The following is a 16,188-nucleotide window of genomic DNA, read 5'->3' as shown; positions in this document are numbered from 1 at the left end:
TGGCTCATTGGTTTAGGTAAGCCAGTTGGTTCACTGGTCAGGGTAGGCCAGTTGGCTCACTGGTCAGGGTAGGCCAGTTGGCTCACTGGTCAGGGTAGGTTAGTTGGCTCATTGGTCAGGGTGGCCAGTTCGCTCACTGGTCAGGGTAGGCCAGTTTACCCGTTGGTCATTGTAGGCCAGTTGGCTCACTGGTTAGGGTCGGCCAGTGGGATCACTTGTCAGGGTAGACCAGTTGGCTCTCTGGTCGAGGTCGGTCAGTTGGTTCGCTGGTCAAGGTAGGTCAGTTGACCCGCTGGTCAGGGTAGGACAGCTGGCTCCCTGGTCAGTGTAGGCCAGTTGACCCGCTTGTCAGGGTAGGCCAGTTGGCTCACTGGTCAAGGTAGGCCAGTTGGCTCACTGGTCAAGGTTGGCCCGCTGGCTCGCTGGTCAGGGTAGGCCACTTGGCTCACTGGTCAAGGGAGGCCAGTTGGCTCACTGGTCAGGGTAGGCCAGTTGGCTCAATGGTCATGTTAGGCCAGTTGACTCACGGGTCAGGTTAGGCCAGTTGGCTCGCTTTTCATGGTAGTCCAGCTGTCTCACTGGTCAGGGTAGGCCAGTTGGCCCCCTGGTCAGGGTAGGCCAGTTGGCTCCCTGGTCAGGGTAGGCCAGTTGGCTCCCTATTCAGGGTAGGCCAGTTGGCTCGCTTTTCATGGTAGTCCAGCTGTCTCACTGGTCAGGGTAGGACAGTTGGCTAACTGGTCATAGTAGGTCAGTTGGCTCACTAGTTAAAGTAGGCCTGTTGGCTCATTCGTCAGGGTAGGCCAGTTGACTCACTGGTCAAGGTAGGCCAGTTTACCCAGTTGTTCAAGGTAGGCCTGTTGGCTCACTGGACCGGGTGGGCCAGGTGGCTCACTGGTAAGGGTAGGCCAGTTGGGTCACTGGTCATATAGGCCAGTTGGCTCACTGGTCAAGGTAAACCAGTTGGCTCACTGGTCAGGGTAGGCCTGTTGGCTCACTTTTCAGGGTTGGCCAGTTGGCTCACTGTTCAGAGTAGGCCAGTTGACCCGCTGGTCAGGGTAGGCCAGTTGACCCGCTGGTCAGGGTAGGACAGTTGGCTCACTGGTCAGGGTAGGCCAGTTAGCTCGCTGGTCAGAGTAGGCCAGTTGGCTCACTAGTCAGAGTAGGCCAGCTAGCTCATTGGTCAGAGTAGGCCAGTTGGCTCATTGGTCAGGGTAGGACTTTTGGCCTGCTGGTCAGGGTAGGCCAGTTGGCTCACTGGTCAAGGTAGGCCAGTTACCTCACTGGTCAGGTTAGCCCAGTTGGCTCGCTGGTCAAGGTAGGCCAGTTACCTCACTGGTCAGGTTAGCCCAGTTGGCTCGCTGGTCAAGGTAGGCCAGTTGGGTCGCTGGTCAGGGTAAGCTAGTTGGCTAATTGGTCAGGATAGGCCAGTTGGCTTACTGGTCAGGGTTAGCCAGTTGGCTCGCTAATCCGGGTAGGCCAGTTGTCTCACTGGTCAGGGTAGGCCAGTTGGCTTACTGGTCCGGGTAGGCCAGTTTGCTCGCACGTCAAGATAGGCCTGTTAGCTCACTGGTCAGAATAAGCCAGCTGATCCGCTGGTCAGGGTTGGTCAGTTAGGTCACTGGCCACAGTAAGCTAGTTGGCTCACTGGTCAGGGTAAACCCGCTGGCTCGCTGGTCAGGGTAGGCTAGTTGGCTCACTGGTCAGGATAAACCCGCTGGCTCGCTGGTCAGGGTAGGCCAGTTGGCTCGCTGGTCAGGGTAGGCCAGTTGGCTCGCTGGTCAGGGTAGGCCAGTTGGCTCACTGGTCAGGGTATGCCAGTTGGCTCCCAGGTCAGGTTAGGCCAGTTGGGTCGCTGGTCAAGGTAGGCCAAATGCCTCGCTGGTCATGGTGGGCCAGTTGGCTCACTGGTGAGGGTAGGCCAGTTGGCTCCCTGGTCAGGGTGAGCTAGTTTACCTGCTGGTCAGGGTAGGCCAGTTGGCTCACTGGTCAGGGTGGGCCAGATGGCTCCCTGCTCAGTGTAGGCCAGATGGTTCGCTGGTCAGGGTAGGCCAGATGGCTCACTGGTCACAGTAGGCCAGTTGGCTCACTGGTTAGGGTAGGCCAATTGGTCTGCTGGTCAGGGTAAGCCAGGTGGCTAACTGGTCAGGGTTGGCCAGATGGTTCGCTGGTCAGGGTAAGCCAGTTAGCTCACTGGTCAAGGTAGGTCAGTTGGCTCACTGGTCAGGGTAGGCCAGTTGGCTTACTGATCAGGGTAGGCCTGTTGGCTCGTTGGTCAGGGTAGGCCAGTTGGCTCACTGGTAAGGGTAGGCCAGTTGGCTCGCTAGTCAGGGTAGGCCAGTTGGCTCATTGGTAAGGGTAGGCCGGTTGGCCAGCTGGGCTGGGTAGGCAAGTTGGTTCACTTGTCAAGTTCGGCCAGTTGGCTTACTGATCATGGTAGGCCAGTTGGCTCGCTGGACAGGGCAGGCCAGTTGGCTCGCTGGTCATGGTAGGTCAGTTGGCTCACTGGTCAGGGTAGGCCAGTTTATGCACTGTTCAGGGTAGGCCAGTTGGCCAGTTAGGCTGGGTAGGCCAGTTGGCTTATTGGTCAGGGTAGGCCAGTTAGCTCGCTGGTCTGGGTAGGCCAGTTGGCTCATTGGTTTAGGTAGGCCAGTTGGCTCACTGATCAGGGTAGGCCAGTTAGCTCACTGTTCAGGGTAGGCCAGTTGGCTCACTGGTGAGGGTAGGTTAATTGACTCACTGGTCAGGGTAGGCTTGTTGGCTCACTGGTCAGGGTAGGCCAGTTGGCTCACTGGTCAGGATGGGTCAGTTGGCTCACTGGACAGGATGGGTCAGTTGGCTCACAGGTCAGGGTATGCCAGTTTGCCTGCTGGTCAGGGTAGGGTCAGTTGGCTCCCTGGTCAGGGTAGGCCATTCGACCCGCTGGTCAGGGTAGGACAGTTGGCTCGCTGGTCAGGGTAGGCCAGTTGACCTGCTGGTCAGGGCAGGCCAGTTGACCTGCTGGTCAGTGTAGGCCAGTTGGCTCACAAGTCAGGGTAGGCCAGTTGACCCGCTGGTCAGGGTACCTGAGAAGCTAACTGGCCTACCCTGACCAATGAGCCAACTGGCCTACCCTGACCAGCAGGTCAACTGGCCTACCCTGACCAGCAGGTCAACTGGCCTACCCTGACTTGTGAGCCAACTGGCCTACAATGACCAGGGAGCCAACTGGCCTACCCTGACCAGTGGGTCAACTGGCCTCGCCTGACCAGTGAGTCAACTGGCCTATCCCTCGAGGAAGAGGCATCGTTCTCTCACTCTCCATATAATTTCAAACATTTCCTTCGTGTCATAAACGTTGGAAATGTCAAATCATTCGAATATAAAACATTAACATATTTCTCATTTAAAAATACAATTTTCTGGTAAAAAATAATATTTATATATGTATAAACATCTATATAAATTTATATTGCAACAAAAACGAATGCCATAATGAAAAAAAAGCATATGACCACTGAAATTTTTAGAAACATTTACAATCATTCATTCATTCGTAAGTTAACATCATTATTATTATCAACAATAAACAGCTTCGTGGTGCACGTTGCCCTGTAACCTAAATATAATGTTCTATGTTACTAAACATGACGCATTGTGGAACATCATGTTTACTACTCAAACATTATTCAAATACTTATATATTTTCCAATATTATTCTTAGCATATTTTGTCCACATTCAATAGATTATAAATTGGTAATGCATAACGATTCACCCAGTCAGCAGTGTTACAAACACATTTATGGATACAAAGTACATAGGAATGTTTGAACGAGATTGAACATTACCTGGACATAATCACTAGATTACAGGGACTTCGTTGGGTCTCAGCCATAGCTAAGACCCATGTCCTATTTTTCATAATATAAGGAAAGTTTAAGATTAATTATTTTAGCTTTTAGGTAATTGATCATTATGTTGAAGACAAACTGTACTGTACCTGCGGCAATGTCCATCACTCGGACGTGTTGACGGCGGTCCTTTGGGACCATCTGAGCCACGTAGTCAGCAGTGATCACGGGCCCTCTATAATTCGTATAGACTCTAATCTGACCAAGAGAAGAATATCACCTTTCAGAGATGCTTCGTAGTTATTATTATACCTATAAGTAATTGACCAAAATTATCTTATATGAAAGGTAAAAACACGAAATATCTCAGTATATATTTCTTTGAGGTTATGGTTATATTCGTTAGGTTATGGTTATGTATAATATTTATATATTGTCACAAGACATTGTAATTTTAATGCATATATGAAATTAATGAGCAAATCAATTGCTTTGATATGTTAAACTGCTCGTAATGTTTATAGATTTCTAGCTATACCCGGCCACGCGTTGATGTGGCTTAGCAACACATGTGCGTTGCTGAACCACAGCATCATTCCCCTTTCCCCCAGTCCTCCCCATCATCCCCGTTTCATTGTTTTCACACCGATTCCCCGTCTCCCCTCCCCTCGTCCTCCCTACCATTCACCCTCCACGTCCCCTTATCCTCCCTACAACCCCCCACACGACCGTCCCTGCGGCCTCCCCACCATCTCCCACTACCCCATCCCCTCGTCCTCCCAACCATACCCCCACACCTATTCCCTCTTCCTAAACACTATTCTCCATTCCTCCCATCCCATCGTCCGCCCCATCATTCTCCCCCCTCTCCCGTCCCCCTCGTCCTTCCTACCATCCTCCACTCCCCTGTCCCCTTATCCTCCCTACCTTTCACCATTTTCCTGTCCCCTCGTTCCCTTCAGAAAATTGGGAACATCAAATGAACTAATGTTCCTCATCACTGAAATATAAGAAAAACAGTTAAAAACAAAACGAAAAACAATGAAAAAATAACAAAAAAAAACTATACTCATGAAATGAACGGTATGGTAAACAATACAGCTTAATTCCAATGCAATGTCACACAAAATATTTAAATAAAAATAAAAATAATTCAAAATCTATGAAAACTAAATTTATCAATGCAATCAGAAACATTGAAATGTAATCGTAACATATTTAGTATAGCGTCTGTTGATATTACGTGTAACAGATGGCGCTCTTTTTAAAGAAAAGCATGTTTTTCCCAATCAAAGGTGTGGCAATCTATATAGTAGATATATAAAAACACGTGCTTATTTGAATGGAATGTTGTGTCAAAATTTCAAAGCAATCAGTGAAGAATTTTTGGAGATTATAGTGTGTGTTTCTCTTACGTCCAACAGATGGCGCTGTTTAAAAAAAACGAATGTTTTTTCCTGTCATCGGTGAGGCATGTATTTAGTAGATACATAAAAACACGCGTTTATTTGAATGCAACGTTGTGTCAGAATTTCAAAGCAATCAGTGAAGAACTTTCGGAGATTAGCGATTTTGAACAAACGAACATTTCCAGTCTTATTTATTTATATAGATTAACACTTGACACCCTATTATTTATTAGGAGAAACTCTTGAAAACATTTCCCTGTTCTGTATTCATTTGTATTGTTTTATTTTCTAACTCTTGTGGATGCACTTTAAGTTTATACTCATTTGATATTGCAAATGTTAAATTATCAGGCGAGTAATATTGAGGTTTAATATCACACCTACACACTGGAGTTCTATGAGATGGTTGGACGCAGCTAATGTTGGGTCAGTATTTAAAGTTATCAAGACAGTCAGGAGGCGATAATCTATAGCCATGTCCCTTATATGCTTTATATGCAAGGTGATATATATAATACCTTAAGAAACAGGTCAACAGAACATCTAATGAAAAGAGTCTATATAGAACAACACTACACCTTTATGTGGATATCTTATCACCTGAACTTTATATATATATATATATATATATATATATATATATATATATATATATATATATATATATATATATATATATATATATATATATATATATATATATATAATATTGGTGTATACTGGCAGCAGGTTTTCTTTCAAACATGTCTCAGTGAATATGACCACATATTCTGTATTTACTATTTTCTGGTTTAGGGCTTCTTTCCCTCTTAACTATTTTCTTAGTATCAGGGCTTAGCTGAAATAGGAGTTCTCCAAAACCCATTTTCGTAATTTTAAGGTGAAGAAAAGAAGTGAATTACTTTGGAATGTATTACACTTATTTATACAATTTGCACCCTCTGCCTCGACCTCCTACCACCTAGGCCTCATTCTTCTTCCTCCTCGACCTAGTCCTTCTTCCTGGAATTCTTCCTCCTTCCTCCTCGACCTCCTCCTCCTTCTCGACCTCCTCCGCATCCTCCTCCTCCTCCTTCTCGGCCTCCTCCTTTCTACCTTACCTACTCCTCCTTCCTCCTCCTCCTCCTTCCTATGGGCACATGTATAAGCAAGTAGATGGGATCGCCATGGGTTCTCCCCTAGGTGTCCTGTTTGCGAACTTCTACATCGGTACCATCGAACAAAAGGTCTTAGTCGAAATGAACTTGAAGCCGGCCATATACTGCAGATATGTTGATGACATTTTTACACAGGTACCTGATGTCAGACATCTGCAGGAGCTGAAGGAGGCATTTGAGCGAAATTCTGTGTTGCGTTTCACTTACGAGATGGAGAAGGATGGGAAGCTGCCCTTTCTAGATGTAACAGTCATGGAAAGGAGCGGAGGTTTCCACACTGCAGTCTACACTAAGGAAACAAACATAGGAATGTGTCTCTATGCCAACAGAGACTGCCCAGACAGGTACAAGAGGAGTGTTGTTAACGTTTATGTCGACCGTGCTCTCAGCCACAGCTCAGGATGGAAGCAAGTCGACGAAGAACTCTGTAGGGTAAGGCAGGTCCTAGTCAACAACGGCTTCTCCAATGGTTTCGTTGAAGACATCATAAGAAGGAAAGTGAAACGCCATGCAACCTCTGAAGAGACAACTAACACAACACCTGTACCCCCTATTAGATTATTTTACAGGACCTTCTTTTCCACAGATCATAAAACGAAGGAAAGGGTCCTGAAAGATATTGTTAATAGAAACGTTATCCCTACAGACAAAAATCAGAAGATACAACTGACGATTTACTATAAAACCAAAAAAACGGCCAGCCTACTCATGAGAAACTCTCCAGACACAAAGCAGAACGCTTTAAAAGAGTCGTCTATGCCTTCAAATGCCCTCTTGGGGACTGTAAGCCTCAAAAAACTCAGTATATAGGCAAGACAACAACATCTCTTTCCAGGCGTTTAACGATGCATAAGCAACAGGGCTCCATTAAGGAACATATAATCTCTTCCCACAACCAAACCATCACCAGAGAAATCTTAGCAAACAACACAGAAATCATCGATAGATACAGCGATAGCAGGCGGCTTGACATCTGCGAGGCACTACACATCAAGAAGTCAACACCAGCAATCAACAGCCAATTAATGCACAACTATATTCTACCCTCTTCAAGACTCCGCTCCAATATAGAAGCATCAAGAGATATGGGCCAATAGGCCCTCTGCAATTACTTCCATTCCTACCTTGAATACCCATTATTTCGTGTTCTGTCTTGAGTTGAAAGTTTGTTTTCACCTCATCTAAAACTGTTGTAACATATCATATCACCCAAATGCAGGTATGAAAAATCGAAGATGTTTAAGCTCTATTCAGTTATAGTTCAGTTGTGTGTGTGTGTAACTAAAGTCTTTGAAAATGTAATAAGTTTTACGAAACGCGCTCAAGTGTCGCATCAGACTAGAAATAAAAATGAATTTTGGAGAATTGATTTTTGAATTACCATCAACAGTGAAAAGAAACGTAAGAAAGATTGAGAAAATTCGTGTTAGAATTATTAATCTTACTTTTTCGGTCATATTTAATAATATATATATATATATATATATATATATATATATATATATATATATATATATATGCAAATAAGCCTGAATGGTCCCCAGGACTATATACAACTGAATTTGTGTTCCTCACGTGTGCCCCAAAGAATGAGGTGATTTGATAAAATGCTATGCCCAAGATTACCATCCGAGTGCCGGCGGGGAAGTGGTTCAAATAGCTTCGGCTATCACTTCCTTATGTCCGGTCGTGATGGTCAAGCGGATTAAGGCGTCCCTGTACATACCAGTTGCGTTGCTCCTGGCAGTATGGGTTCGAGTCACTTTTGGGGTGTGAGTTTTCAGTTATATATATATATATATATATATATATATATATATATATATATATATATATATATATATATATATATATATATACATATATATATATTTACATATATATATATATACATATATATATATATATATATATATATATATATATATATATATATATATATATATATATATATGACATACCCGAAATACTCTTGATGACATACTCTTGACATACCCGAAAATGACATACTCTTGACACACCCGAAAATATTCTAAGGAAACTACTCCAAGCTTGTACTAAAGAGGCACCCTTCTTGAGCCCGGATGGGCACATGTATAAGCAAGTAGATGGGGTCGCCATGGGTTCTCCCCTAGGTGTCCTGTTTGCAAACTTCTACATGGGTATCATCGAGCAAAAAGTCTTATTCGACATGAGCTTGAAACCGGCCATATACTGCAGGTATGTTGATGACATTTTTACACAGGTACCTGATGTCAGACATCTGCAGGAGCTGAAGGAGGCATTTGAGCAGAGTTCCGTGCTGCGTTTCACTTACGAGATGGAAAAGGATGGGAAGCTGCCCTTTCTAGATGTAACAGTCATGGAAAAGAGCAGAGGTTTTCACACTGCAGTCTACACTAAGGAAACGAACATAGGAATGTGCCTAAATGCCAACAGCGACTGCCCAGACAGGTACAAGAGGAGTGGTGTTAACGCATATGTCGACCGTGCTCTAAGCCACAGCTCAGAATGGAAGCAAGTCGACGAAGAACTCTGTAGGGTAAGGCAGGTCCTAGTCAACAACGGCTTCTCCAATGGTTTCGTCGAAGACATCATAAGAAGGAAAGTGAAACGCCATGCAACCTCTGAAGAGACAACTAACACAACACCTATACCCCCTATTAAACTTTTTTACAGGAACTTCTTTTCCACAGCTCATAAAACAGAGGAAAGGGTCCTGAAAGATATTGTTAATAGAAACGTTATCCCTACAGACAAAAATCAGAGGATATAACTGACGATTTACTATAAAACCAGAAAAACGGCCAGCCTACTCATGAGAAACTCTCCAGACACAAAGCAGAACGCTTTAAAAGAGACCAACGTCGTCTATGCCTTCAAATGCCCTCTTGGGGATTGTAAGCTCCAAAAAAAACAATATATAGGCAAGACAACAACATCTCTTTCTAGGCGTTTAACGATGCATAAACAACAGGGCTCCATTAAGGAACATATAATCTCTTCCCACAACCAAACCATCTCCAGAGAAATCCTAGTAAACAACACAGAAATCATCGATAGATACAGTGATAGCAGGCGGCTTGACGTTTGCGAGGCACTACACATTAAGAAGTCAGCACCAGCAATCAACAGCCAATTAATGCACAACTATATTCTACCCACCTCAAGACTCCGCTCCAATATAGAAGCATCAAGAAATATGGACCAATAGGCTTTCTACAATCACTTCCATTTCAATACCCATTGTTTCGTGTTCTGACTTGTGTTGATGAAATTAATACCCTATTAATGCCACCTCTTGTTCTGTCTTGTGTTGATGAAATTAATACCCTATTAACCTCACCCCATCCACCTCACTCAAATGTAGATATAAACAAAATCGGAGATATGTAAGTTCTATTCAGTTGTGTATTTGTAAACTTAAGTCTTTGAAAATGTAATAAGTTTTACGAAACGCGCTCGTGTCGCGTCAGACAAGAAATAAAAATGAATTTTGGAGAATTGATTTTTGAATTACCTCCAACAGTGAAAAGAAATGTACGAAAGATTGAGAAAATTCGTGTTAGAATTATTAATCTTACTTTTTCGGTCATATTTAATAATATATGTCTACAGGAAAGACTGCTACCAAAATATACTAATATATATATATACATATATATATATATATATATATATATATATATATATATATATATATATATATATATATATATATATATATATATATATATATATATTTAAATATATAGTGAGTGTGAGTGACAGTGAGACAGACAAGGAGTGTCGGAAAATCCGACACCATTTAATGTTACATACTGGCAGATAATATTGCTGCATTGTATACACATGTTACCCATAGAAAATGTAGCTTGTAGTGGAATTTTCCGTCTATAGAAAATGGGATATCATTGCCACATACTATTATAAATTCATCAGCTATTCTGCTGGGAATTATTCTTAAATGCATTAGTCCTTGGACTTTACCATCATAAAAACATCTTATTTAAATTAACTTAATTATCAATATTAAAATAAAGTAAATGTGACCCTTCTATCACTTTTTGATATCTGGACAATGTAGGCCAGTAGTAGTGAGGAGGGAGTGGTCAGCCGGTATTGTTCTTTGACCAGAGGCGCTCGGGAGCAAATTCGGCTCCTGTTAATCTCTCTTGGACGAAGTGTTATCGAAACCAAAAGTCTGCCATCATCAACACGCTGTCAACAAATACAAGGAAAGTATTCTGCCGAAACCCAGTTATCTTATCATTTTTGGCCATTAATGTCAGTAGATAGGGCGTACTGGTTAAAATGCGAACAGCCTCTTAAAAAAAGGTAATTAAGCCTTGGTCTTTATTTTATCAATTACAGTGTTTTCTCTGATATAGCTGTCATATATTAGGATTCTGGCTTCATAGCTAGTGCCCTTTTGACAGGTCAAGAAGAGGAAGCAAACTTTGTGTATCAGTTACTGGGTGATTTGGTGTCTACATCCTAGTTATATCTGGTGATCCAAGCCTGCTGTATAATAAGATAAGGGAACCTCCTCAATGTATACTAATATATGTAGTTTAACCCTTAAACTGCGCATGGCATATATATTCACTCTGAGTAACATGTCCCATGGTGCGCATGGCGTATATATATACGCCATAGGGTGCCAGGCCCGATTCAAATGGCACGCGGCTACACGGGGTTCACAGTAGCTTCCTCAGGGCTCTTGTAAACAGATGCCGTTTAAAAAAAAAAATCGTGGGCAATATTCTCAGGTGTGAGAGGCACAGTACTGTTGGAACAACCAAAGCCTGCGCACACAGCACGAGCGAACAGCATTGCTGTTCAGCTTGTGACCACAGCATCGCCGAAAAATGTCAAAATAAATATATAATTGTTATTATTTAGCGATGACAATATTACAGATGACCCATGACTGTGATATAAATAACCAGGGTTGTGATAATAGCAGGATTGTTGTAATAATTAGCGCTGTGGGAGGAGTGATGCTGAGAGATGGAGGGAGACAGCATCGTTTACTGACTGTATGGCTAGCTGTTATTGTTTGCATTCACCATACCAGGTCAGTGGTTCTCTATGGTGAACACAAATGTAGATACTTATATATAATGTGTGTATTAGTGTAATAACAGCAAAAGGATTATGCTGAGAGGAGCCATATGGGTGACGGAGGTGACGTCGTCTGCACGATTTGTCTAGCTGTTTAGAGGGTGGCCACTATGCTCTTTGGGCGCACTACAAGCTTAGGTGTACAGTTACGGTGCATAAAACATGTAGATATTTATATATAATATGTGTATATAGGGTAATAACACTGCAAAAGGTATTGTTGGGGGAGAAAGTTTAGTGTGTGTGACCTTGAAAGAGTGAGGGAGCCGCCAGCCGCCATCTGTGTATAGCGACGACTCTTAGTGCCTGAACTAACTATATCAGCTTAGCTGTACAGTTGTGGTGAACAAAATATATACATACTTATATATAACGTCTGTATATAGTGTAATAACACCACAAATGGTATTGTTGGGGGAGAAAGTTTAGTGCGTGTGTTGAGGGAGTGGCAGCGAGTGGCTGGCTGGTGTGTGGCGGTAACTCTTCATTGCTTTTCGACCCTCAATACCAACTTAGTGGTTCGTTATGGTGACCAAAATATGCAGATACTTATATATAACCTGTGTTTAGAGTGTAATAGCAGCAAAACTATTTGTTTATTATTTTATAAACATAATAATTGAATCACTAATATGCACATCATATTTTTGAGTATAGCGATTATTCACCACTTTTATTATATAAATATATTACAATACACACTATTGAATAATATTACTGCAAAAAAACTAAGAAAAAATCAATCGGAGACATTGAAACAATTAGGCAATAATATCTTTGTAACAACTCCCATCTGTCAGCGTGGGTGACGCTGACCAGGTCTGACGACCGCTCTGTCAACGCCCACTTTTTGCCAGACTTCCTCGGTCAATTGCGCCCAAAATATGTCACCTACGATTTTTTTTTATTTTTTCCGTGCTCAGGGGACACAAATTAACATGTTTAGAAGAAAAAAAAAAAATTTGAATTTTTTTTTTCTTGCGCACAGGGGTGTAAATGTCCCAAGGACCCCTGAGCAGTGTAAGGGTTAATACTGTAGTTTGATTGGCTGCATATATATAAATTCAATATACCCCCCCCCTAATGTGTAGTGGATCGATTTGTGAGATTATTGCAGAAATACAGTCCACTTAACATCATAACAATTGCTATCGAAATATATGAATTAACGTAAATATAAATTCATATAAATTAAATAAATATAAATCTCACAGGTCGGTTCCCACATTATGACAGTGAGACAGTGACAAAACAGTGAGGCCAAGCAGGTGAGGCGTTGGTCAGGACATATGTGAACATCATTAGAAGACATCTTCAGCATTTGAAGTCCCTCCATCGCCCCAGTCAACGGTATCTTACAATTCTCTCCGGCTTGCCAAGCTTGAACTTACCAGCAACAGTGCCAGTGAGGGAGGCCTACCACCTTAACGGCCGGGGCGGGATAGGGAAGGGCGGGGGCGGAGGGAGGCGCGTGAGGGAAAGTGAACCTTAGAGTAAGGCGTCACTAAGAACACCCGCTCACCGGTCAAGCGGAGGAGGCATATTGTGTGTCATGTGTATGGCCCACTCGATACTACGCCTCCCCCCCACAAACTGACCCCATTCCACCCCCCCCACACCTCACTACCTGAGCTGACCCTCGCTCTACCGGCCTCCACACTCAGCCGCGGCCTCCACACCCAGTTGATGCCTCCACACCCAGCCGCGCCCTCCACACCCAGCTGATGCCTCCACACCCAGTTGATGCCTCCACACCCAGCCGCGGCCTCCACACCCAGTTGATGCCTCCACACCCAGCTGATGCCTCCACGCCCAGTTGATGCCTCCACACCCAGCCGCGGCCTCCACACCCAGTTGATGCCTCCATACCCAGCCGCGGCTTCCACACCCAGTTGATGCCTCCACACCCAGTTGATGCCTCTACACCCAGTTGCTGACTCCACACCCAGTTGCTGGCTCAACACCCAGTTGCTGGCTCCACACCCAGTTGCTGGCTCCACACCCAGTTGCTGGCTTCACACCCAGTTGCTGGCTCCACACCCAGTTGCTGGCTCCACACCCAGTTGCTGGCTCCACACCCAGTTGCTGGCTCCACACCCAGTTGCTGGCTCTATACCCAGTTGCTGGTTCCACACCCAGTTGCTGGCTCCACACCCAGTTGCTGGCTCCACACCCAGTTGCTGCCTCCACACCCAGTTCCTGCCTCCACACCCAGTTGCTGGCTCCACACCCAATTGATGCCTCCACACCCAGTTGCTGGCAGTTGCTTGGCCATGACCCAGCGTGTTTGCCCCCCTCTATAGAACAATGCACAGTTTAACTCTCCCAACCGAGTTAAAATGGAAGGTGTCCCAGCGGTCGGGCAGGACTCCACAAGCCTTGAGGTGCCAACAACTACTCCTAAAAGAGGTTTTTGCCGAGTATGCAACAAAAACACCGCCATAAACTCCAACGGTAGTGTTATCCGCTTTCACACCGTCAACGAGGTAAGATGCAGTGGTTTCCACCAGCTTCCGAAGGGAAGCAATGGCCAGCTGCCATTAACAGTTAGGGAAGAGACTCCCATTAACCTAATCTCATCTGAGAACCTCACCCAAGCGATCATAGCAACGTCTGCTAGAACATTACCACACATCCCAAAAGCAGCCCGCCCAAATGCAGCAGCCAAACTCTGTAATCTTCTGAAAAGGGTCAATGATGCCCCGGAAAACATTCAAGCGTGGCATAATGTCCTTCTGTTTGACAATGTATGCCTCACCGTCCCTCCAAGGAGGGACAAATCACTTGCTTCCTCGGTCCTGAGGGCGATAAATGAATACCCAAGGGGGGATAACCTAGTTTGCCTGCCTCTCCGAGCAAAACACACCCACCGCAGAAATGGTAACAACAACATACCGGAAACGTACAAAGAGCACGTTTGTACGTGCTCTTACAAACGCACAAATCAATCAGAGCACAAATCACCAAGAAAATTTAAGAGGGAAATACCGCAAGTGCTATTAGAGTCCTCACCAGTGACGAGAAAATTGCTCCTCGAAACATAGCCACAGCTCGGGCTCTGCAAAGCAAGCACCCACCCAGAGCCCCTCAAGGCGACAACATCGTTCTGCCATCAGCCGATACCATTTCAGACCCATTAACTGTTGGTGAATTTGAGGTCTGCAAAGCAGCCCTTTCTTTTCCACCTGGGTCAGCAGGCGACTTTACAGGGTTAAAACCTCAACATATCAAGCAAATGTTAAATCCTGCGGTTGGTGATGCTGCACAAGATCTTCTTATGGAACTCACAAGGTTCGTCAACATGTGCCTGGCTGGTGATATACCTGAGGTCATCAGGCCTCTCTTTTTTGGTGCCTCCCTCTGTACTCTCAAAAAGAAGGACGAAGGAATCAGGCCAATCGCTGTTGGCAACACTCTCCAACGCCTGATTGCCAAGGCTCCTACGAGGGTTGTCAGCCAGCAAGCGGCTGAATTGCTGAAACTAATCCAGCTAGGATTTGGAATCCCTCAAGGCTGTGAAGCGGCTGCCCATGCAGCACGAGCATACATCACCAACATTTCTGATGAAAAGCCCCTGCTCAAACTGGACTTTAAGAATGCCTTCAACATGGTAAGAAGAGATGCAGTACTTTGTGCCGTACATCGCCATTTTCGGCCCCTCTACCCGCTCATACTATCGTGCTACAGTGGCGAGTCAAAACTGCTCTTTGGTGAACATGAAATCAGATCATGTGAAGGTGTTCAGCAAGGTGATCCTCTTGCTGCCCCTCTTTTCTGCTTAGTCTTAAAAGAAATCACCGAAAGCTTGTCCAGCGAGTTCAACATCTGGTTTTTGGATGATGGCACTATAGCTGACACCATAGACCACCTCTTGTCAGATATCAGGAAAATAAGGGAGCAAGAAGTAAGCCTCGGTCTCGTCCTGAACCCTCCCAAGTGTGAAGTAGTCTGCTCCAACCCAGACATCGTAGCTAGAATAAGGTCTACCTTGCCTGGAGCCCATGTCATTAGGGCCGAGAACAGCACCCTCCCTGGAGCCCCCCTCGGGTCTAACGCCATTGAGGAGATCCTTGACAAGAAAATCGCAGACCTTAGGAAGATGGAAGACAGAATAGGTGACATCAATGCCCACGATGCTTTTTATCTCCTCACCAAATGCCTATCCCTTCCGAGGCTAACCCACTTTCTGAGGTGCGCCACATCTTACGACAACCGAAAGCTTGGAGAGTATGACCTCTTACTGAAGACCATGCTGGAAAAAGTTGTTAACTTCTCCCTCAACGAATGTCAGTGGAAACAAGCCAATCTTCCTGTTAGGCTCGGTGGCTAGGGCGTCCGCACCGCCACCCAAATTGCTGTCCCAGCCTTCCTGTCTTACTCCTCAGCATCAGATGACCTGGTTAAGGAAATTCTACCTGACACCCTGAGTGATGTAGCGGGGATACAGGACCCCCACTACACGGAATGCGACACAAAATGGGGTGCCATGACAGACCCAGCACTCAGACAAGCCATGCCAAAAGCCAAGAAACAATCCAGTTGGGACAGCCCCATTGTAGACAAAGAGGCCACAGCTTTGCTGGAGGCAGCAACAACCCCCAGTGATCATGCACGCCTCACAGCTGTGCAGGCTCCCCATGCAGGGGACTTCCTTCTGGCAGTCCCC

The 16,188-nt window shown here is 44.9% G+C and overlaps 1 protein-coding gene across 1 annotated transcript in view; it reads right to left on the bottom strand.

Annotated features, from left to right (window-relative positions):
- LOC138360906 (uncharacterized) overlaps positions 1-16,188 on the bottom strand; it is a 303,450-nt gene that overhangs the window by 20,518 nt on the left and 266,744 nt on the right. The window contains exon 3 of the mRNA XM_069320407.1: positions 3,979-4,087. Within this exon, the coding sequence (XP_069176508.1) occupies positions 3,979-4,087 (109 nt within the window). The remainder of the gene's footprint in view (positions 1-3,978; positions 4,088-16,188) is intronic.

This window comes from Procambarus clarkii, unplaced genomic scaffold, assembly GCF_040958095.1.
Source record: "Procambarus clarkii isolate CNS0578487 unplaced genomic scaffold, FALCON_Pclarkii_2.0 HiC_scaffold_129, whole genome shotgun sequence".
NCBI lineage: Eukaryota > Metazoa > Arthropoda > Malacostraca > Decapoda > Cambaridae > Procambarus > Procambarus clarkii.
Note: the sequence above shows the minus strand (reverse complement) of the source record. Positions and strands in the feature narration are given on the sequence as shown.